At 39.2% G+C, this 24,635-nt stretch overlaps 1 protein-coding gene across 5 annotated transcripts in view; it reads left to right on the top strand.

Moving 5' to 3' along the window:
* The window catches only part of LOC111144098 (fragile histidine triad), a 1,461,119-nt gene that overhangs the window by 662,758 nt on the left and 773,726 nt on the right, over window positions 1–24,635 (top strand). For all 5 annotated transcript variants that reach the window (XM_022498223.1, XM_022498224.1, XM_022498225.1 and 2 more), the window contains one exon: window positions 4,746–4,865. In XM_022498223.1, the coding sequence (XP_022353931.1) occupies window positions 4,763–4,865 (103 nt within the window). In that variant the 5' untranslated portion in view covers window positions 4,746–4,762. The remainder of the gene's footprint in view (window positions 1–4,745; window positions 4,866–24,635) is intronic.

Raw genomic sequence — 24,635 nt, 5'->3', positions numbered from 1 at the left:
CTAGACAGTTTGACAAGTAGTTCTATTTAAATCTCAAGGAACAGAAAATCCTTGTTTATAAAACTTCTTGTAGAACAAAGAAAAGCCAACCTATAAGTATGATTTTTTTTTAAACAAAACTAAGTAAAAAATATTGGATGACTTCACTTATCACATGAAAAAACACTGAATTCAAATCTAGCAGTGTATTAAAAATGTGACTAAGTTTAATTTTTCATAAGAGTGAAAGGATGTTCCAGCATTTTAAAAAATGTTACTGTATTGTCATTGTTTGATCAATGACAAAAAACATTTCGTAAAACTAAATTCTTTTTTTTAAATGTAATCAACCCTTAGACTTAAACTAGAGATTTTTTTGAAGCTTGATAAAGACTTTGTACTAAAAACCTATGGCGGATACCATTTTTCATGAAGCAGATTTAAACTCATTCCTTATGTCTTTTAATGTTGGGAACAAGACAAAGATGGTTGTGTTACTTCTGCCTTTCAGCATAATACCAGATACCTGACCAATGCAGCAAGACAAACCAACAGAAGTAGAAAGATTGAAGTGAGAGAGACAATTGTCATTATATCTAAGTAAAATCATTTATATAGAAAACCAAAGAGAATCAGCAGAAACTATTAGCAGCAATACAAGGGTTCAGCTAGGTTGCCAGCTTATAAGAGCAAAATATAAAAATCAATAGCTTTCCTCTGTATTGGGAATAACCAATTATAAACTATGATGATGATAGGATACCATTTGTAATAGTGACATAAACTAAAAGCTATCTAGGAATAAATCTAAGAATTCATAAAACATATAAGGGAAATTTAAAACCCTATTACAAGAATTTTATTATGGTATTATAGAACATAAATGCAGCATACATAAATGGATTGATTGAATATTGTGAAGGTGTCGGATTTCCCCCATTAAAATTTAAAATCCGTATAAATCTAATCAACATCCAAGGAATAATTTTTTTCAAGGGGCAGAGTTGAATCTAAAATTTATATGGGTGAATAAAGAAGGATCCTCCTTTTACAAGGCATTAATATTATATAATAGGAGTTGGCAAACTACAGCCCAGAAGCCAAGTTCAGGCTGCTGCCATCTCTTATGAATAAAGTTTTATTGGAACACTGCACATTCGTTTATTATGTATTGTCTTTGGCAGCTTTTATACTGCCATAACAGGGTTGAGTAGTTACAACAGACTGTGTGATGGGCTGAATCTGGCCCTTCAGAGAAAAAAATCTGGCACCCCTCTTCTTTAGCATCTAACATAGAATCAGAATATTCTGACTACAGACTTATTCCTTTGTACGTAAAGGGATTTGGTGTAAATATTCCTTGCAATTCATCCTAGGAAAATTGTTTCACAAAAGTAAAAAAAAAAAAAAAAAAAAAAAACCAGAACAAAACACATTTTTGTAATTTGTACCATAAGTAAAATTCCAAGTGGATTAAGTATCAAATTGTTAAGAATGAAGCTATAAAGCTGATAGACAAAAATATAAGATATTTTTATAACTTTGTGGTAGAGAAGGGTTTGTTATATAAGAGTCACAGAGCACAAACCATAAAAAGAAAATTGACAAATACATAAAAAATGAATGCTTTTTGTTTACTGGATCGTATGATAGGAAAACTAACAGATGGCAAAAACATAATTGTCATGTTTAAAAGACCAAGATCAATATTTAAATACACAAGGGACTCTGAAAAACCAGAAAATAGAAGGGAGGAAACGCGTACAAAAGAGGGCAAAAATCTTGACAATACAAGAAGAAGTAGCCACCTATATCACATTGGAGACAAAGTAAAATTAAGAGCTTCTATATTGCTTCTCATACCGGTAACAGCTAGGAAATCAGAGACTCCCAAGTGCTGGCAAGGATGGGAGAAAATAGAAATCTACATCTATTGCTTCTGGGAATGCAAACTGGTACGTTTATTTTAGAAAATCCAGATATTAAAACCAAATAGTGGGACTCCAGCCTACATACTCAGGGAAATCTATGTAAGGTGGTCACCACAGTGGTATTTGTGGTACAAGATGGGAGACAAGCTAATTCTTCATTGCTAGAGGGACAGGTAAGGGAAATTACAGTGTAATATACTGAGTGAATATGAAGTAGAAAGGAATGAATTATATCTACTTAAAACATCAGGAATGAATTTCTAAAAGTGTTGAGGAAAAAAAAGGCAGAAAGATATTTAAAGCATGATACAATTTATATACCCATTTTAAAAAACCTGCAAGAGGGGCACCTGGGTGGCTCAGTGGGTTAAGCCTCTGCCTTCGGCTCAGGTCATGATCCCAGGGTCCTGGGATCGAGTCCCACATCGGGCTCTCTGCTCAGCAGGGAGCCTGCTTCCTCCTCTCTCTCTGCCTACTTCTGCCTACTTGTGATCTCTGTCAAATAAATAAATAAATAAATCTTAAAAAACCTGCAAGTGCCCTATATAATTTTGACATGGAAAATATTTATAAAATGCAATTAAGGTGATAAACAACACGTGAATTATGAAACAGTGAAGCTCTATGGTGGAAAGAAGGGGGCTGGGCAGAGCGATGAAGGAGAAATGGTAAGGAAAATGAAAACCACATGAAGAGCCTTTGATGGACTTCTAGCATGAGCTTATTAACCTGTGCTTAAGTCAATCTCCTAGGAATGGGTCTCTGTCTTGGCTCTGCCAGCCTCCGTGTGTCAGGCAGACTCTACTCCATGCAACCTCTAGTTGTTCTGGTTCATGTCCTATCAGACTGGCAACTCAGCAGGGAGAAAGTTCTTTCCCTGTAGTGTCAGCAGTAATCTTCTCATGGGTCTTTTTTCTTTCAGTGGCTCATTTTTTGGTCCTGTGTCCACTCCTGAACCAGTCATGTGACAGAAGCCTAAGGAAGTCGGGATCAATTTCCTGTCTCTAGAATCAGGTGGTGGGAATAGCACACAAAATAGTGGGGTATTACCCAAAGAAAAATTACCCGCCCCCCCAATTATGGCCAGACATATAGAAAGTAGATGCTGGGTAGGCAAAAACAAAAACAAAAACAAACCACCAAGAGCTGCGGTGGAATTGAATCAATGCTGCTTGCAGAATGACTGAAATGAAGTGCCATGTTTATTTTAGACAAATGGTGGAGGGGGGAAATGAATAAAAATTAACTCTAAATATCTGAAGCACTACCACTGCATGCTCCTTGTTTCATATGGCCCTGAGGCAAAATTCATGATAAATAGACTTGGATAAATAGGATAAATAGGAAGGGCAGCTATGTAATTGCTGGAATTTTCTTAGAAGTAATGGGTAGTGAACTTCCCACCACTGGGTGTACTCAAGCCCAGGCTAGCCAGCTGGTTGGCCAGGATTCTGTAGTGAAGGACCCAAGGACTGGGAGACTAGTTGGGTCTGATTATGGTTCCGAATCATCTGGATAGGTTATTCTTGGCCCTTCTGCCTAAGTTTCTGGTTTGGGAGGTCCAGAGTAGGACTTCAGAATTTACATTTCTAATTAGTTCCCAGGTGATACTCATGTTGCTGGTCCAGGAAACACATTCTGAGAACCACTGGGTTAGATGATTTTTGATGTCTTTACTGGCCTCTCATGAGCTAGTTGTAAATGTTCTGAAAACCGGTATTTGTACCATTGAGGCACACCTTCCATTTTATGTCTTTGTCCCTGAAATGTGTTAGGTTCTTGCCATGTGGGTACTTCTAGGTGACCCTAGATGGCATTTGCATGGCTCTCTGTATCTTCTGAGTCATTGAGAACATCAGAATCATTAAAGAATTGTACACTTATTTTTATGCTTTATAAAATAGTCAACCATTTTCTGACATTATCCTTTTTGTAATCGTATTTCTGGTTTCCCGTGGGTTGATCTATTTTCATAGTTTTATAGTGGGGTGGTTTCTAAATTAGGAAAATGAATGGTTTTCCAAGGAATTTGTGTCTTTGTCATTCAGAAAGTAACTCTGCCCTGCATCTGATCATTGGAAGATCATTACCTCGGACCCCAGTTGCCAAGGACCAAGTATTCCTTCAACCACCCCTCACCCCTGAGGCTTTCCCCCAAAAAGAAGATATGGAACCTTTCACACGCCTTACTGTCAGTCCTGGCACTGACTCAGCCAGAAGTTCTCATTCTTGAACTCTGTTTTGTTTTTTCTTTTTCTCGATTTTTTTCCCTTTAGTTTTGGAATTTTTACTCTAATAGTTCCCTCAGAGTGCTCATGTTTTTGTAGTTGTAGGCAGGGTCAAATGGCTTTTGTACTTTTTCTAAATTGCTTTTATATAAATAGAGATAAAACCATTTGAGAAAATCATTTATGAATTAAATGGTTTATAGTCCATGCTTAACAATTAAAAATTTCAGCTTAGCAAAGATGATGAAAGGGGAAAAATAAGCCAAGAGAGGGGACCTAGCAGATTTGGGTTAAAGTGACAACTTGAATTGCAGAGGGATTTAAGAAGACTTTTTTGTTGCCCATGTATAAGCTTCTGCTTGAAAACACTCTAAACAAGGCAATGCTGGGTAGGGAGAGGAGAGTGTATGTTAGGAGGACTTGCCCAGAATCTATCTTGGTGGACATTAAGTGGGGAACAGCTTCAATGATGTCATCCTTGCAACTAAAAATCTGTAGGAAATGGGATTTACTTTTCTTTAAAGTATTAGTATTTCTTTAAAATAATCTAAGTTTCTCATCTGAATTTTACAAAAGCTCACTTCTTTAAATCATTTTCTCTTTTCAGGCTTCAACTGTGAAGAAATGTCATTCCGATTTGGCCAACACCTCATCAAGCCCTCTGTGGTTTTTCTCAAAACAGAACTGTCCTTTGCTCTTGTGAACAGGAAACCTGTGGTACCAGGACGTATCCTTTTTTTTTTTTTTTTTTTTAAGAGAGGGAAAATAAAAAGCCCCTGAACTTAACAGACCAAAGGAATACAGCGTTGGCCTCCATGTCCGTCCGCAGAGGTAAGCAAGGAATCCACCTGCCTCCCCCTTTGGAGAAACCAGGTAAGATGTTGCATTTATTCTGGTTCCAGTTGGTGGTACCAGCAATATGCTTGATGAATGTTGCAGAACTTCTGAAAAGAGTTGCTTAGCAACTGTGGCTTTGGAGGTGAATTTTTACTTGACCTTTTCACTATCGTAGCTGGGTAAATAAATAGGTCCTTCTAAGGGGGCTCAATGAGTATCATGAGTGCTTTGTTTTCAGTCATCAGTAGTGAATATTAATAGTAAGATAGAGATTGGTGGCACTTTTGTGACGTAGAAATAAGGTATTACCTGAAGATTTGAGCCTGACGTGCTATCTTTACCTCTTAGAGATCATTCAAGCAAATTCATACACATAAATACACCTACAAAACAGTTGTTTTCATTTTAGGATCTGCAATAGCATTTTTTTTTTTCTTGGAGAACATCACAGCTTGTAGATCATTGTCCAGTGTCATTGGTGGTAGAGTTGTTTTATTTCCCTCTGACCATTGTGTTGTAGCCTTTCCTCCTATTGACTTCAGTAGAAGGTTTATTCTTTGCCATGGGAGCAGCAGGAATTGGTGAAATATTCTGGAGTTATTTTTATGTTGCTGAAAGTATCACTCATGACTGTGTGCATATGACTTTTGTACTGACTGTCTAGAATTTTTTTTCTGTTTTTTTTTTCTGTTTTCCCTCTAATTTACTATGCAGAGTGCAAGAAAGTATAAACTTTCATATTTTAAGATAATAAGCATTTTCCACACTACAACATGATTTTATTTTCAAATAAATATTCATATGTGTATGTGTATACACACACACACACACACACACACACACACACACACACACATATATATATGAATATTTATTTCAAAATAAAATCATGTTGTAGTGTGGAAAATGCTACCCCCACCATGGGAGTTTTCAAGGTGTTTGAGAACTTTAGGAATAATCTTTCTTGGCCACGTAACTGCTCTACATTGAAAATAATACAATAAGAAAACACGAACCAAAAGATAATTGTGATTTTGATAGGTGCCCAAATTCCTTGAATTTAATTTTAGCCAAATAAATTCTGTAAATTTATAAAACTAAGGATTACAGCAGTAAACTACTAAATGATATGTGAATGACTACTTGATATTTAACTACTTGATATTTAGCTCTTCTTTTAAATGTATAAAAATAATCTACATTATAAATACTCATTATTAGAAAATATTATTCCTCTATTGAAGTAGAAATAAAAACTAGAATGGTTCAGGAAGGTCCTCTAAAAGAGAACAATTTTAAAGTTCTATACCAATTTTATATTGAGTTCTTCTAAGAGATTGTGAAGTTCTTTAAATAACACAAGTGTTTTATTTTTTTCATCTGATTTTGCTGCAAGTTTCTGGTTGTTTTTCTCCGCTGAGGAATTTTTTTTTTTTTTTAAAAGAAAATGCTTGAGAATTCCGGTGTCAGAAGAATATGGTTGAAATGTTGTAGGTATCTGTTTGAGTGCCAGCTTTAGTTGACTTCTATCTTGTATCAAAGAGGGAACCTGGGATGAAAATGTGGTTTTGGATGAATGTGTTTTAATACCTTGGCCTGGAAAATTGTGAAGTTGCTGAGTTGTACTGCCTTTTTAATGGTTAATAATGGAATGAATTTAACTTCGTGATTTTTTTTTTTTTTTACTTATATATTGATAGTAAGAAACTTGACTTTTCATGGTCTTTTTAACCCATTTGGCATGTGTGATATAAGACGTGGGTCATAGGCATGTTTGTACTTAAGAAAAGTTGTGATGGGTTGCCTGGGTGGCTCAGACGGTTAAGTGTCTGCCTTCAGCTCAGGTCATGATCTCTAGGTTCTGGGATTGAGCCCCATGTCCAGTTTCCTGCTCAGCGGGGAGTCTGCTTCTCCCTCTCCCTCTGCCTCCCCCCTGCTTGTGTGCTGTATGTCTCTGTATCTCAAATGAATAAATTAAAAAAAAATCTTTAAAGAAAAGTTGCGGTGTCTTCTCAGGAAATGCTGTTCTGAACAGTGAACATTTAGTGACTGATAACTGGTTTTGTTCCAGATGGCCCTGGAATTGCCATTTTGGACAGGATGTTGCATTAAAATGAACAAACCTGAGTTCGTTTGGAAAGTAGCAAGAAGGAACCAACCCTTTCTGGGGATAACAGAACAGGGACATCTTTATCATCTGTATACTCCGTGAGGCTATTTCGTATCTGCAGGGTTTAAAGGGGTCTCAGGGCCAGTAGATAATGTATTCAGACAATCCTTTTTATATGATGATTTTGTGATTTTTTTTTTTTTTTTTTTTTTTTTTTTTTACTTTACCTTTGTAAACTCGGTTAGGTGATAACTGTGAGAAGAATCTTAATACGTTACTCATTCGCCCGTAGAAAGTGATGTTCTTTTGTCTTGAGATTTGGGAATTGAAGCTGTGGCTAGCTCTGCCTATTATCATTTCATAAAATAAATGGTGAGATGTCTGCAGTGGGCTTTCATCTTCCCCCAGCGTTCTCTTCTGTCTGCCTTAGATCAGCCCCCTGGTGTGGGTCTCCTAGGTCTTCCAGCTCCCTGCACCCTGTCTGCTCCTAGACTTTACTTGGGCCCACACCTCATTCTAGACCTCGGCTCCCATCCTCTCTCTCCTTCCTATTCCCTTGCAAGTAAACCACTAATGAATATAATGAATCTTTTTTTTTTTTTTTTTGAAGATAAAGTACAAACTCCTTAGCATAGTTTTCAAAGATTTTCATTATTTTGACTCTGCCTCCCCCCCGCCCCCGTTCCAACTATTTCCTAAAGAGATGTTGCATTTCCCTTCACCGTGCCTCCACCCATCTTGACCCTGCCTGTCTCTGTACAAGAGATCCTTCCCATTCTTTTTCGGTTCAGCTAAGATGTTTTGATACCTGGCTTGCTCCCCCTCAGGAAGAAAATATTCCGTCCTTTCTGTGACCCTTGGCTCCTTATTTGCATGTTGATTCATGCAGCAGTTTATTCCTGAGCTCCTACTCTGTTCCAGGCACGGTGGTGCCAAACACTTAACGGATCTGCCTCAAGTCAGAACCACGCATTCTTGCTTGGTTCCGTGCTAAGTCCATAGTTCCTGGAAAGGGGTGGGGCAGGACTTGCTTTTGCACATCTCTTTTTCCTCAGCATCCAAAGTTCTATGTTGACTGAATTTAAAATGAAATGATAAGCATGGGGATCACATGAATCATTTCAACGGAGCGGGGGGCAACAAGGGTGCGTGGAAATCCTGCCTTTTCAGTATTCCCGAACACCAGCCAAACGGGTTCCCCTTTTATTCCAGGTTTTTTAGTATCCTATCGAAGCTGAATTTTTTAAACTTTCCCTTCCTGCTTTCTCAGTTGCAATCTTGTTTACATTTCTGTGTTAAAAGTATACAGAGTTAAGTCTAAAAGAGGTGAATGAATTCATGGCGGATGGGGAAAGATTCTTTCTTTCTTTCTTTTTTTTTTTGGTGCATGTTAATTTTTAATGGACAAGTCTGCATCTTGTGGGCAATATATTGGCATCTGTATGTGAATGGGAAATTTTTATTTTGTATTTATGAGGATTTCTTTTTAAAAAGAGGGTTCAGGTGGCCTTTGGGGAATGTGCCGTTCACGAGACTTGTAAATGTCATCTTTCAACTTGTGTGCTCTCTAACATTTTGCTCCCTCTCCCCAACCCTTTTTTTCTTATGACTTTGCTCACTGACTTTTTCATACCTTTCAGAGGAGGAAAAGAACTGTCAGATCAGGGGCCAAAGATAAGCTTTTGAAGCAAGACTATTTGCTTCATTCTCAAAAGACCCACTTCAATCCCTCCTTGTCCCCACCTAAAGCAAATACTTCTGTTCGTTGCAAACTGTTTAAAGCTGATTGAACGGGCTTCGGCCTCTGTGGTGCAATGCTCGAGAAGGATATGTCAGAATGTCTTTAATCCATTAATTTCTTGTTACTGGAAAATGCTTTTCAGAGTGTCTTGGTGAGAGAATAGAAACATTTTGGAGATTGCATCTTCAGAATTCTGCAGTGAACGTTTTATTCATGTACCTCAGTGCAGTCCAGCGATTGTGTGTGGCTTAAATAAATTTGAACCAGTATGGTTAATATTTCTCCGAACGCCGTTCCCTTGCCTTATGCTATGTCTACCTCCCATCTTGAGCATGAAAAATGAATCTGAGCATTAGGGGAATCCATTTAGGGACTGAGGCTTTATTGTAAATAAAATTATTCATTTGTTATGTCCTGTTGTTTTCAGCAGACTGTGTATTGATCTTTGGATTGCTACTCAGAATGGCATAAGGAGCCCTAACATAAGGGGAACATGGCAACATTTGTGAACGGGCTGCATGCGGCATGTAATGACAGAGATAAACCTGGCTCTCTGGCCATGTTATATGATATACATCATTTGTCAACAGTTTATTGAATCAGTTATTTTAAAAAGCAGACTTTTTCCAAACCGGAGCGTGGCGCACCGAATGTTATCGAGTCCAAACAGCGTTAGGATGATGTATTGAGGACAGCATCATGAAGTGCGTTTGGGAAGAATTTGACTTTGTCGCTTGAAAACTGTTTCTGCTGAATATGAGAAACAAAAGTTTGGCACAACAGGAATCATGCCTCGAAGGTCCAACTTTAATACCTAAAAAGGAAAACTCTGGCAAATGCCTTCCGATACACAATTTTACCTTTCCGAACGAGCAAGTTTGCTGTTTTTAGACCACTGCCATGTTGAATACTCCTGAAGTGAATGGACATATAATAAAAATAGCCTCATTACTTAACAGTGCTTCTTACAGACTGGATGCTATAGATAAAAGTGCCCTTTTAGTTCTTCCATAAAAATCAGAGATATTTGTCATTTCCTGAGTAGGTTGTAATCTTGTGAATTTCTTTAATTGTTCAGGAAACTGCAGTTATTAGCGATCTGATGATCTTTCATATCCCAAAAGAATTTCTTTTTAAACCTTCCTGTGCAAATAAATGAGCACCAGCACTATATTAATATCCTTATTACTAAAGATAGTTTTTCTTTCTTAAAATTTCCCTGAGTGTGTCTTTCCCCTCCACACTCTGCATGCCTGTTGTATATCAGCTAGCTTAAAATACACTTGGAGAGATGTTCAAGGACAGTCTTGCTGTCCTTTGTCCTCAGCTGCAGTGGGGTAAGTTGGTTTTCTTATGGTCCTATTTTTCTTCCCTTTATTTGGCATCTTATTGTGTTCAAGAGTTGTGTATGTAGTAGTGACTGTTCAGTTGGAGTATTCTTTCTCCTGTTTGTGTGGGGAAGGTTTCCATATAAATGTTTGCTTACCCTTGGGTTGGTAGCTAGAAACGGTTTTCAGTGGCATTGGTCAGCAGGAACAGAAGAAGCTCTTGGATGCTCTGATCATTTATTAAGTTGACTGACCTCCTTTTTCAGTGTCCAGAACCTGCCAGAGATGATTCTGGCAACCCCTGTGGCAAGACAACCCCCATCGTGTGACCCCTATCCATCTTGACGTGTCATCTGAGGTATTACTGCACAGAGACCAAACACGTTTTACTGCAAACACCTCTTCGCCAGTTGGTAGTGAGCTGCCGGGGTTGAGGAGGATTCTGAGGCTGCGTGCGGGACCAGTGGGTACTCAGTGTCATGGGTACCAGAGGAGAAAGAAAAGCCCTCTTTGCCAAGCTCTTCCTCTCCCAGGTTTGTTGTTGTTGTTGTTCCTGGAGCCGAGGCTGGTATCTTTGTTTTTCCTGTAGACAGAATGATGGATCATTGGCACCTGACACTGAAGGAATTAATAGATGCTTTGTACGTGTACGGGGAATGTTTGAAATTGGGTGGAGAAAAATGTGTGGATTTTATATACTCGGTCCTGACCCATTCAAATAAAGGGGACTCACCTGTGAAGCAGTGTGCATAAAGCACGTGCGTGTTGGCCTGTAGACCTCATCCCGGCCTCTTGCCACTGTCCCCTGTCTCTCCCTGGCTCCTTGCTGACTGCTGGCTGATGAGGGAACACATGCAGTGGCCTTGTGTTTCTCTTGGCCCCTGTTCTTGATCACTGGTTCTGGCTGATTTTCCTTGACCTCAACTTCTTCATAATAGGATTTACCTTCTAGTTGCAGGCCCTGCTGTGAATGGAGTGAGATGGGCTGGTCTGACCATGGTTGTGCATTAAAGGAGGGAAATACCGAATACATCTGGCTTTTTGAGCTTTTGGGAAGTTCCCACATTCTCTCCGAATGGCATTAAGCCTACAGAATCACTTTCACAGCAGGAAAATACATCTTTACAATCTGCCTGTCTACATAAAATATGTAGTGTGGAGAACAAGGAGGACAGTATTAGGGGTGTTCTCCTGCCAGTCATAGCAAATGGTAGGATGACAATTAAATGTATTAAAATAACAAGTGGAATATTTCTCCTATTGGCAGCGAGAAGGAATATCCTGTAACATGGCAAGCCATTCCCCATTTCTATTTATTTCTATGTGGAACTTTCCTCAGGTAATCTTAAACTGTCATGGTTAACAATTACTGAACTCTGTTCATTATATTCTGGGCATATTTTGACCTGTTTCCCGTGCAAGTGATCAGATCGTGAGGAATAGGGAAAGGTTAGTCATGGTGTTGCCAGCCTTGCACTTGTAACAGAACATAATTAGAAGTAACGAATGAAATAATACATCATTATTCATAAGAAATGTCATGTAATTAACTTAAATAATGCAAAATATCTTCTAATTTCCATTTGGAATGAAAATAGATTTGTTAGAACATCAGTAGGCAGTTAATGTTTATCTTATATTTTCATACACATATCAAAACTGTTAAAATCTATTGAATGAATGAACATGGATTTTTCTACAACACAATAAGATGGCTTTCTTTTGCTAATAGTCTTATGTACATTCCTCACTGATTATATATACATAGTTTGTATATACGTCCAGTTTTTAGAATTAGCATAATTTATATTTATTGCAAATTAATGATCTAATTTATTTACTTAGCTTCCATTTCTTGTCTCAAACTAATTGACTGAAAAAAATAACTATAAATTTGCAAATAGCTCTCGGGCACCAAATTCTAAATGGGCCTTATCGTAAGAATGCGCTACAGTACTGGATATCTGAACTAGTTTTGTGTTCTAAATTATTTTCTGGGGATTTCTGCTGCAGGATTTAGATGTGCTTTAGGAATCTTGGTTTGGCTTAGATGTACCTGCAGTGGGGGCCCAGGATGTGGGTGGATATGTCTTAGAGGAGTTTTTTTTTACATGCAAACAATTAGTAGGACACATGGCACTGACCAATGTCAGGGCAGTTCCTCGAAGCTCTCTGCTGTGTCAGACATCAGCCTATTAATTTCTGCATCGTGGAGAGGTCTAGAGAGCCCCAGGGGAGGAGGCAAAGAGGAAGGAGCAGCACTTGGGGTGGGGTACCTACAGAAATATAGTAACAGGAGCAGACGTGCCAGTGGGCATGTCTTAGTGACAGCCCTGGTGGTAGACAGATAGGGTAGAAGACTGATAGGGAGAAGCCGCCGTGAGACCCTTCAGCTCGGACCTGGTATGTGCTCTTCAATACCATTGAGTCTAGCAGGATAAAAGATCCACCAGTGAATGAAAAACAAGGGAATTCTTCGTTTCAAATGACCACCTTCCTTAACACGAACTGGTACCCATCACACAACAATTTAGGGGAAAGCTGTAGCAGGGGACTGAGGCAGCGTTCTTTGTCTTTCTTGTGTGTGTCTGTGTGTGTGTTTGTATAATGGGGGTGAAGAGTGTATATATATACATATACAACACATTAATATATTTTGTTAAACATAATTTTGGAAATAAATTAACTGAATTTAAATAATATTTTAGGATGAGTGATGCTTTGTTTTGTCCTCGTTAACCACGTGAGCAGTTGAAATAAGAAGGTTGTCTCAGGCCAGTGGTGGTCCTACCACATGGGAGTCAGGACTTCTTTACCCAGGACTCTTGATCCTCATTCCATCCTTCTTTCTACCCCTTCTAGCTGCCATCCCATGAGCAGCAAACCTTTTTGTGTCATTGCTTAGATGTTCTAAGGAGTTATTTTCCCCAGAGTCTTAGACTCCTACTTGTTAGGGCTATATTGTTGTAAATGTGTACTCTGCCATTGAAATTTCTCTTTGGCATTTTGGTGGCTTTGTTGTTCAGGAGTAATTATCATTATTATTTCAGAACAGGCCAAACCTCGGTGACTTTTGGGAATGGAAGAGGCTTCAGCCTGACTCTGCAGTGCTGGTGTGGGGGACCAGGCAGTTTAGCTAGTTGAGCAGTACAATTTGCTCCTAGGGAAAATGAGTCCAAGAGGAGCGAAATTCATCTGGCTCTCTAATTTTTCTGTTTTCTAATAGGTTTTGAAATGGCTGTAGTTATCAAGAGATCTTTTCATCTTCAAGATTTATTTCCAGTTCAACAGATTTGTTGGAACTAAGAATTATCTGTTGAGTGCTAATACTTCAACAGTAAACCATGATCCCTTTCCATTCACCAGAGATGACTGCTTTAAAATTTGTTAAATAAGATGTCAGGATAAAATAAATCAAAAGAAATTACATTAAAATCTTTAAGAGTGCTTCTCATGCAGACATATAGAATACTAGTTAGTATTTTCTATCCTGTTTGGAGACCAAATGACCCCTAGAAGCTTTTTCTTATGGAGCTGTATCTGCAGTAAGGTCATTGATACTCAGGAGTAGAACAGACATTCAGTGGGACTTTTCATGTTACCCTAGAATATGAGCAGCTAGGGCCCTAACAAAAAGGCAGGCAGTATTCTTGGGGAGATAATCATGTAGGAGAGGAACCCACGCTCACTTTACTGAGAGGTAGCAGCAGAACCAGACCCACCACGTAGATTCACACTTCCATGCTCCCAGGCTCCGTAAGAGGAGAATTGGTGATGGTGAAGATAGAGCCAGTTGGAATGGAGGATTCCAAGAGACTCTTTTCTTCCCTCTTTCTGGAGTGATTACACCTGCTGCTCCTGAAAGTCATGAGCAGAATGTAGCTGGAAGCCCTGAGCTGCATGATTTCAACAAAAGGATGCTGCCGTGTTGTTCCCTGGTCAGATGCTGAGCTGTGGTGCCAGCTGTCTCCATAGGCTCTGCTCTCGGACAGGAGTGTGGGACAGGCACAGTACAGGCTCTGGAGGAGGGCCTCCCATTTACTCTACAGAGTTTGTGATCGCACATGAGCACAGATCTGTGCCTTCTTCTCATTTGCTTTTGGGAAGAGATACTTTGGAGTGGCCTGTAGCAGCAGGGCAAAAGGGATTGAGAAGTAACGTTTCTGGGAAGAAGAAGGGAACAACTTTCCTACCACATTCCAGTTTTTTGTAGCCCTTGGAAGAAACACAGAACCATTTCGGCAGGTCCCTTGGTCCTGCCCAGAGCCATGAATGTTGAAGTAGGAGGTAGGTGCTGTGGGGCTGCTCTGGGAGACCTTGATGTAACTGAAGCATTGGCCTATCCAGAAATGTGATTGGGTCATATACCACTGACAGAATTATGAAGGGAGACATGGCTGTCCTTCTGTGAATGGACCCTCAGAAGCAGATAGAGTGAGGATGGAACTTAAATGGCTTTTCAGAGAAAAAGCCTGTCCATCAGCTTTGAACTCTGCTGAGACCACCACATTCGCAGGAGCTCCCAGCAGAGGGAACGAGCTAGATCAGGGACACCAGCCTTTTACCAGCTGACAGACAACCAATTACCTCAGACCATTGGGCCTCTAAAATCAGAGTAGCTCAGTCCCAGAATAGGGAAGAAGTTGGAAGAGAGCTGTAAGCGGTCAAGTTTGCATTTTAAGCCGATGCTTAGGCAGGACATGAAATTTTAATCTGAGACCAGATTATTAATTTTAATTATGAAAAGGGAGTGCAAATTTACTGATTCTCTCAAAGATGTGGCAGAGGGGCTGGGAAGGGATTCTACATTAGCAGGACTGGAAAAGCAATAGCAAAGAATATGAGTGTAGCATGTCTGCACCCCCACTGAGCTGAAATTCTTCAATCACTGTTTACACAAGTAACGTGATGACATAAATCCTTAAAAAAAAAAGTGACTTGTCACTTAATACCATGTTAGATAGCAGTATGTGATTTGTTGATTGCCTTAATTCCTAGGAACAGGATCTTGAATATAGTAGATGATGGAGAAATATTTATGCTAAAAAAATTTAGTTTTGTTTCAAAACGGGTTGGTTTAGATAAAAGAACGTTCATTTGCCCAACAGATATCCGATGGGATGCACAGGGGATTTTCAGAGAGGCGTGTAGTAGCCACTGAAGGCCTACTATGTGCCAAGTTCTAATCCTCCTTGTTTTTTAGTTCTAATCATAATATGGCACACTCCTGAGTTGAAGAAGTAGCAATCTAAGGGTTGAATGTTACTGGACTTTTTTGTATGATGGCGCTGGAATGATCCCATTAAACCTGTTGAATCCATGTCACACATCTCTACTTATGTCCCCACAATGGCTTCCTGTTTTCTCCAAAGCCAAAACTATCACAATGATCTACAAGATTCCTACATAAACTCTTCTTTCTGTTTCCTACCACCAACCATTATTGTCTGATTTCATCTACTCATCATCCCTTATGAATTTAAATGATGACCCTCAAAAGATTCATCTCAATCTCTAAAACTGATGAATATTACCTTACTTGGAAAAGGGTCTTTGCAGATGAAATTAAGTTAAGAATCTTGAAATGAGGGCTTTTTCAGGGTGGACCACAAATCCACTGGCAAATGTCCTTGTAAGAGTGATGCAGAGGGGGATTACACAGAGCAGAGGAAGCATTAAGTGACCAGGGAGGCAGAGGTGAGAAGGGTGTGGTCCCAAATCAAGGAAGGTTCGCAGTCACCAGAAGCTGGGGAAGGCAAAGAACAGGTTTGCCCCCAGAATCTCCAGAGAGGGCATGCAGCCCTGCCAACACCTTGATTTCAGATTTCTGACTTTCAAAATGGGGAGAGGGTCAATTTCTGTTCTAAGCTACCAGTTTGTGGTAATGCATTACAGCAGCCACAGAAGACTGATACTTTCCATACTCACTCTACTCCTCTCACACCCACTTCCTTGTTGTCCCTCGAATGTTCTAAGCGCACTCCTGTCTCCCAGCTCTTGAAGCAACTGTTCATCTTGGAATGCTGTTCCCCCTCATGTATGTACACTGAGCTCTTTCATCTCCTTCAGACCTTTATTCAAGTTGTATGCAAACGTCACCTAGTCAGGATGCACTTCCCTTTGCTCTGATTGAAAACTGCAGCACATCTCTGGCTCTATTATTTCTTTGAAGCATTAATATTGTAACTTACTGTGTAATTAGTACTGGTGTCACAGGAAGACAGGAAGTGTGAGATGACTGTCCCTGGTGCATGGCAGGCATTTGGTAAATATTTGTTTAGTGAGTAAACCTGATTATTGATTATGGGGAATTTTTAGCTCTAAAACTAATTAAGAAAAAGAGAGGGAGGGAGGGACCAGAGTTCTCATTAACAAGTGGAACAAGGTGATAAATTCTGACACAGGCAATGCTGTGTAATGGTTAAGAGAGTGTCGACCTGGATTTTATACTCACCTGCACACGTGTACACACTCACACTTGGACGCACAGTCAATACTTAATCATTCCAAAATGGCTTGCTCTGGAACAGAAAGAAGTAACAGGTGGTGTGTGCATGAAAAACTACCCTCCCCACCTACCTTGCCTGCACCCTCCCTAACCCCAAGCAGTTTTCCTAGATTTCCATGTGGATTCCAGCCAGGCTGATAAAATCAGTTCTTTCTTGTCTGAGCCTTCTGTCTGAGGTGATATTTTTATATCCTCTTAAATGTCAGAAATTAACATAGGATTTGATACCTCATCAACTGGTAAGCTTTGATTTCCAAGATTTGTTACTGTGTTGCCTTCTGCGGGGTGGGCGGGTGTCTAGGGGGACTGTGTGCCATTTCCTGATCCCTTCAGGCAAGTCTTTATGGACCTGTCTCCTTGGCTTCACACACACACAGGTTCTCTTACACATGTACTTCTTTATAAATCTCCGATGAATCCCTTTGAAAAGACCTTTATTATTATTTGTATAGCAACCAAGACATTGCCATGCTACATTGTCTCTTTGTTTATTTCCTGGAATGTTTAAAAAAATTCAGTTGAATGATCAAGTAGAGCAAGATTAAGTGCTTTAAAAATAAGAGCAAACAAAAGTCAAGAAGAAAATAAGGAAAGTCAGATGAAGCCAAAAGTGAAATTAGTGCATGAATAGATAACAAATGTCCACATAACTTGTTAGAGATGGCTCACAGTGCTAGCCCTGAGCTTTCTGGCACCAACCTAAAGAAAGGAAAGAGTCTCTGTCCTTGAGGGCAAATCGGTTGATTGCTCAGGAAATAAAGAAACCCGAGTAACACCAGAGATCAGAGTCCTATTTTGTTCGGATCCTTCCTCAAAGAGATGATGCCAGAGAATGTAATTGACTGCATTCTCACAACGTCCTTGCAACGTATGGAGCTTCTCCCTCGGAAAAATGTCCTGAGTCTACTACTCAGCATTGCCACTGCTCCTGCCAAGTCCTGCGTGGACAGCCATCATCTCTGGTTTCCTTGTTTACAAAGCCTTCCAAACATCTCCCTCCCCTGCCCTTACACATCACATGGCAGTGGACATGGTCTCTTTAATGTAGGTATTAGGCCAGGCTATTCTTTCAAGGAGTTTGAGTGGTTGTTTCTTTCAATTAGAATACAACCTCCAGTCTTCACCAGGACCTCCTGGATTTCTGGCCCCTGTCTCCGTGAACTTGTTCCTTCTGCTAGGTCTTTGTACCAGCCATTGTTTCCATCAGGACCTTCGCATACCAGCATCCGCAACTCCACACAGAGTCCTTCCCTGACCTACCAGAGAACTCAGACTGTGGAGATGATAACTAGTGATGATTGTCCCATCCTGTCTCCGGCATTGAGTGTGTGGAAAGAAGCAGTTTTGCCACTGGGTCTGTTGCTTCCTTTCCCCTCTTTGGGTGCAGAACCATTTATATTTGCCAGTGAGCTTTGGGTGAGGAGTTGGTGAGCTAGATTTTAGTTCAGTTTGGGGGAACCTTGTCAAATCATGTAATCTTTTTTGGTTTTGTTTTCCCCGCGTGAAAATAAAGTTACCACCCATAACCGCCTCTAGGACTAGTTTGAAGACTAAATTCAGATGATGTGAAAGGCAGAAGAATGAATTGGATGGATTTGGCTTGTGGAAGCCTGGCATGATAATTACTCTTTTTCACTGCCCTGTATCCTGGTACTTTTGAAGGCTGGTCCAGGGCTTGGGTTTGGGTGAAGGGCACCATTTATTTGTGGCCCTGAATTTGTCAACTGAAGTTTAAACTGAAGGAAACTTTCTGGATTCCTGGATATAAGAATATCACATAGCAAGTGAAATAACCCAGACCTAATTTTAAACTGCTTAATTAAAAATGGCATTAAAATAGTACCCAGGATTTAAAATAAGCCTTTAAACTGAAGGGAATTTGATGTTCTGTGAGCCTTTTACTTTTTCTGTGAGGTGTGATGAAAAAAATATATATTATTTTCTACTATGCTTAGTGCCTGGGGAAGAGTAGGTAAGTGAACAATCCTGGGGTTCATTCATGACTGAGAGTGGCTTTGCCGTGGTGGTTTTAAATTAAATTCTCAAGGGGTTTAGATTAGTATAGATGGTCAACGCTCATTAACTGTAATGGGAGTTACTGTACATGTCTCTCTTCTCTGTGCAGAGCGCTGAAAAATGACCCTCTCATACCACCTTTGTGTCTTGCTCTTTGAACTAATTTTAATGGATTTTTTTTTTTTAAAGTGTACCATCTCTGTGCAGTCCTCAGGGTGATGAGATTGCTGACAATTTGCTGATAAGCAAGAGGCCTTCATTTTGCAGTGCTCGACCTACACATGCTGGAAAGGTTTGGGCCTGGGCTGATGGGCTTTCTGGGCTGTAGGCTTCTCTGTCATTTAATTTCAAATGAAACTATTCCTCCCCCCGCCTTTTTTTTTAACCCTCCCCCATCTTTCCCTCCTGATATAATCAGTACACAGTAGGTACTCAGCACTGACATAGTTCTAGTACTACTGAAATGTTAGAGAGGAGAGGAGTTGCTCATACTCAAAGCATCTGGTTGGTACTCTTTTTTTTTTTTTTTTTTTAATAGTTATTTGTTTATTTGACACAGAGATAGAACACAAGTAGGCAGAGCAAGAGGGAGAATCAGGCTCCCCACTGACCAGGGAGCCTGATATGGAACTTGATCCCAGGACCCTGGGATTGACCTGAGCTTTAACAATTGAGCCACCCAGGTGCCCCTCAAGGCATCTGGTATTCTTAATGCAATCTTTTAGTAACCAGCTAATGAATTGCTTGACTTAATAAATGTTTTGTCTAAATTATATCTATGTAAAAGCAATCTAATTTATATCAAGTGTAACAAGTTTTTAAATTTTGCATTTATTTTTTCTAATTATAAGAATATTTGCCCATTATATAAAGTAAAAACCATCTATAATCCCATTATCCAGATATAACCTCTGCTAAAATTTCAATTTTTCTACTTTTTCTTCTAGTTTTTTTGTTGCTCTAGAAAAGAGAAAAATTTTATAACCTTTTTAAAAATCTATTGTTGACATTTTCTGATTTTTAAAAAATATATATGTAACCCTGAGATTTCTAATGATGGAGTAATATTGCCCTGTATGGATCTACTATAATTTAACATTCACTATTCAGCCTACATCATGCATATTTTGATAAAGGAGTTTTGGTCCTATTCCTGATAAATTTCTTAAGCTAGAATAACTTGGTAAAATGTTGTGCATTGCTTCATTTGGCAAATATTACCAAATTTGCCTTACATCAGCAATACACAAGTAGTATACGTCTTGCCATATGCTCATCAACTTTAAAAATTTAACACTTTTGAGTGTGTCCTAACCTTTGCCAAGTTGATAAATTTATCTGTGTTATTGTTTCTACCTGATCAATAGCAGGATGAACTTTTAAATGTATTTATGAATTATTTTTATGTTAATTATTTGTTAATGTCCTTTGCTCCTTTTTCCATTTGATTTTGAGATCTTCTAGGAATTAACCCCTGCCTGTCATATTTGTTGCAAGTATTATTCCCATTTTGATCTCTTTAGTTTGCTAATGATGTTATTAACATATAAGAATTTTAACCTTTTTTTGTAGTTAAGCTTATCACTTTGTGAGTTTATCATTTGTGTGTTTTTCCAGTTCATTTATGCTTACAAGGGCTTATGCTTACAAAGTTCATTTATGCTTTCTATCCTGAGATCAGTTAAATATTTATTTTCTTCTGTGTGTGTGTGTTTTAAGATTTTTCTTTTTCTTTAGTCAACTATCACCAAGTTCCTAGCACTTCATAGACATGCTTTAAAAATTCACTTTATCTTCCTGACAGCCCTTTGAAGGAGGCAGAGAATGCTTTTCCCAAATTATAAATGAAGAGACTGGGGGGTGGGTTGCAGTGAACCAGGTAGTTGTGTTCTGGAAGCAGAGCTGTGCTTCTGCATTCTTAAAATAATAATATGTGTCCACTTCTTTATTAAACTTTTAAATTGGTCTTTCTATTACTAAGTGCCCGTTTTATGTATTCCCTGCATGAAGGTAATATTGAAAAGGTAGATCTTTGGAAATGTGGCACTCTTGTAATGTGTCTTCTGAATCATCAAAGATGATTATATCAAATATAGTGTTGTTTTACAGTGTAGTCTTACATTCTAGATGATGCTTCATGTGATTATATAAAATGCATTCTATAATAATGTAATTCTTTAAAAATGATACATCGTTCATGGCCATTCCTAGTCAGACAGATTATTTCATTAAGCTGAAGACTATCCTTTAACTATTGCTCACAACAACAACAAAAACCCCTCTGCCCTACAAGTAAGTCATCTGCCCGTGGTCCTAGGGAGGTGAATGTGAGGAAGCGGGGAAATACCCCATTTTCTAGGATTCTGATGGTCTCTGGAAGAAAAGTGAGTGTATTTAATGAAGAGGGGAGCAAAGTCTAAGACTCTGTGGCAAGTTTGGTGGGATTGAATGGAAGAATTACACATTTAGTCAAAACTACCTCATGTAGAGAAGGAATAGTGGTAAGAAAAGATACCTGTAATAAAGCCTTCATTCTGTGTTCAGTTCTTAGACCATCTCCTGAATGACCTTTATCAGTTTTTAGAAATAAAATTAATAGAATTTTGTCCAGATAGAAATATATTTAACCTAAACCTGGCCTAATGTTGGCCTTTCTTTAAGTTGAGGTATAATTGACATGAAGCATTGTATTAGTTTTAGGCGTAGAACATAATGATCTGATATATGTCTATATAACAAAATGACTCCCATGTAAGTTGAGTTAATATCCTTCACCACACCTAGTGACATCTTTTCTTTTTCTTTCTGTGATGAGAACTTTTAAGACCTCTCTTTAGCATTAGCTCTTGACTGTTGGTAACTGTTCCCCTGCTTGTTTGTCATTAAAAGATGTCTGAATGGATCAGCTTAATGACTTCCTGACATGTTTTTATAGCCCAAACTCAACATTTTTTGAATTACAAGAAAGAGTTCCCACTGTCTGGTATGACTTGAGTGTGGAAGAGTTCTGAAGATGGGATTCTGCTACTCATCCTCTATGAAGGGGAGATTACAATTTCTTTGTTTTTTCCTTCTCTCAGCTTATCAAAGTATGCATCTGAACTCCATTCTCAATTTATTGGATCCCCTATTATGACATGGATGTTATTCCATGAGTGTTCACTCCTGCTCAAGAAGTCCTTGTCTTTGTGCCAGCTGTGAGAATATAAATTCAGTGTAAAGATGCCACCCCATGACAGAGATTCTGCTTGCAAAACCAAATGATTATTTCATTTACCTACTTAACACGACTCCTGTAACCTTGATATATGCCGTGAAGATTTTTCTAAGCATTTGCTAAGTATTAATACCCATAAGGAATCCTATGAGGCAGGTACTGTTAGTACCTCCATTTTATAGATAAAGAAGTAAGGTACTCAAAGCTGAATTAATCCAGATCAAACATGTATTAAATGGCAAAGCTAGGTTTCAAATCCAAATGGTCCAACTCTAGCATCAGTGGTCTAAAGCAGTGGTCCTGAGGTCCCTAGCATCCTGGGGTTCTTCAGAGAATCTCTGAGATCTTTCCTTCTTCAACTACATTATCTGTATGAGAACAGCTTTTCTTCTTACACTTTGACCAAAAGACCTATCAGGGCAGATTGAAAATAGAAATGAGAATTCACTTGTCTTTCATCAAGCCATTCATAAGAGATTTACAAAACTGTAAAACACTGCTGCTCTTCACACTACTATTTTTTGTTTTGGAAAATATGATTATCACAAAATATGATTTATGTTAACATGTTGTAGGTTTATTATTTTAAGTAAACCCTAAAATATTTTTAAATTTTCTCAGTTCTAATTTCTAACGATGTATCAATAGATATAATCCACATAAACATGAGCTCTTTGGTCTCATCCATATATATTTTTTTTAATTGAAGTACAGTTCACAGACAATGTTGTATTAGTTTCAGGTGTACAACATAGCTGAAAATTCTCTATGGGGCACTACACCTCCCACAGTAAGTGGTTACCATCTGTCACCATACGGTGTTACTACAATATTACTGACTATATTGCTCATGCTATACTTTTCAGGCTTAGGACTTACTTATTTTGTAACATCAAGACATTCCAACAGTTAAAGGGGTATGGAGACCAAACATTTTCTGGGCTGCTCCTCTGAACCCTGTAATTATCCTTCCTCATTCTTCTGCTCAGCTATATCTTCTCCCTTCTTTTCTATTTCTGTTTTAGTTCTCCCTCAGAGACCAAAGCCCTAGGCTTTATTTCCTAAAGGCAGAGGTGATTTGGAATGCTGTGAAGCTGTAGCCACGGGACTGAGGGCTGTCCCTTGGCAGCCCAGGCCTGGGTGCTCTGTTCCTCACTAGAAGCATAACCCCAGGATTAACTGAATATGTTTTGCTTTTAGCTGCCTCACGCTTAAAATGGGGTACTACTATCTCCATCGTGGGTTCGTTATGAGCGTCCTATGCACGAATGGCTGTGAAATGCAGAGGCGGACCGTGGGAAGGGGTCAAAAACGAGCACTCTGGTGAAGTTTCTGTGCAGTTAGGAGAGTCTAGAGGAGTCAGATGTGATTGTGTTCCACAAGTTTTATTGAATTTTCTCTCCTGCTCGTTGTGAACATTTTCATTATTAAAGCTCAAGTTTCCTTTTCTAGTTTGTTTTCTTTCACAGGGCCAGATCTATGAATGTGGAATTTTTTTTTTTTTAATTGTGTGATGAGTTCCCTTTGGGCTGGGGTTGCTGGCTATCATAATGCATTTCTCTTCCTGTAAATCCATAAGTACCAAAGCTATCTGCTCTCCTCCCTCACTGAATTCCCTCAATTATTTGCAATTCATGTCCTGTAAACATATAGATTTTCCTTCCTCCTTTCCCCTCTGTGTCAGGGGTCGCTGTTTCGATTCTGTACCAGACCAGATGGGGCTTCCTGGACATGCAGGGGGCTCTGCAACCTTCTCGCCAGACATAGTCCTGGCGTCTCTTGCTCCAGGGACCACGTGGGTTCTCCTCACAGTTTCAGCTGGATACACTAGGATCCTATTACCCTTACCTCATGGCATGTTTCTCAAACTGCAATCTTATGCTCCAGGTCAAAGGTTTTTCTGCAGGCACCACTGGTCTGCCTGTTCTTCTGTAGTGCCCACTCTCTTGTCTGCTTCATTCCGCCTTGTTTGCGGGAGTGCCCCGTCACCCCAGGGACGCAGTAAGCAGCTTGCTGCATTTTATCCAGCCAGGCAGCCTCTGTTCACATGCTCTTCTGACAGATCAAGTCCTCTCTTCCCACAAGAGACTCCTCAGATGGCATCCCAAAGACTCGTGCCAGTACGGGAGACAGGGAGAATGCTGAGTCCACGGATGCCCTTAGCATCTTGGTGTGTGTTTATGAATGCTCCGAGACAACCTCCATGTCTCCTGATGGATCCTGGAAGATTCTCCTCCTCTCACAGACTTCTGGGCTTGTCTGATTGACATTGGAGATAAAATGTCTTGTGATAAAGGCTGGAGGATCTTTTAACTCCAAAGGGAGTCTTATTTTGGCTATTCTTAACTGAAAAACTTTTGTCTTTTTTTTTTTTTAATGTAGGAGAGAAATTGTTTTGCAAATTAAATATTTTGAACTTTGTTGGCTTATTTGGGCCATTCTTTCTGCCAAAAAAAGATACGAGCTGACTTACAAAAATACGTACAGCACAACAGATTTATTTTGATCATAATTGAGAAATTGGGGCAGTGGGAAAATATCTGGCATATTCCAAATGTACTATAATAATGTGGTTTTCAAAATAAAAATAAGAATAAAATGCCTTCAAACTCACAGAAAAGTTGAAGAGTTCACGGATGCCCAGTATCTCTCTCAACAAGATTCATCAGCTTTAACTTCTTGATATGCACATGCCATGTTTGTCCATAGTCAGAGGTTTCCCTTTGACCAAACCATCCAA

The sequence above is a fragment of the Enhydra lutris genome, unplaced genomic scaffold, assembly GCF_002288905.1.
Source record: "Enhydra lutris kenyoni isolate GAN:26980312 unplaced genomic scaffold, ASM228890v2 scaffoldscaffold10, whole genome shotgun sequence".
Classification (NCBI taxonomy): Eukaryota; Metazoa; Chordata; class Mammalia; order Carnivora; family Mustelidae; genus Enhydra; species Enhydra lutris.
Note: the sequence above shows the minus strand (reverse complement) of the source record. Positions and strands in the feature narration are given on the sequence as shown.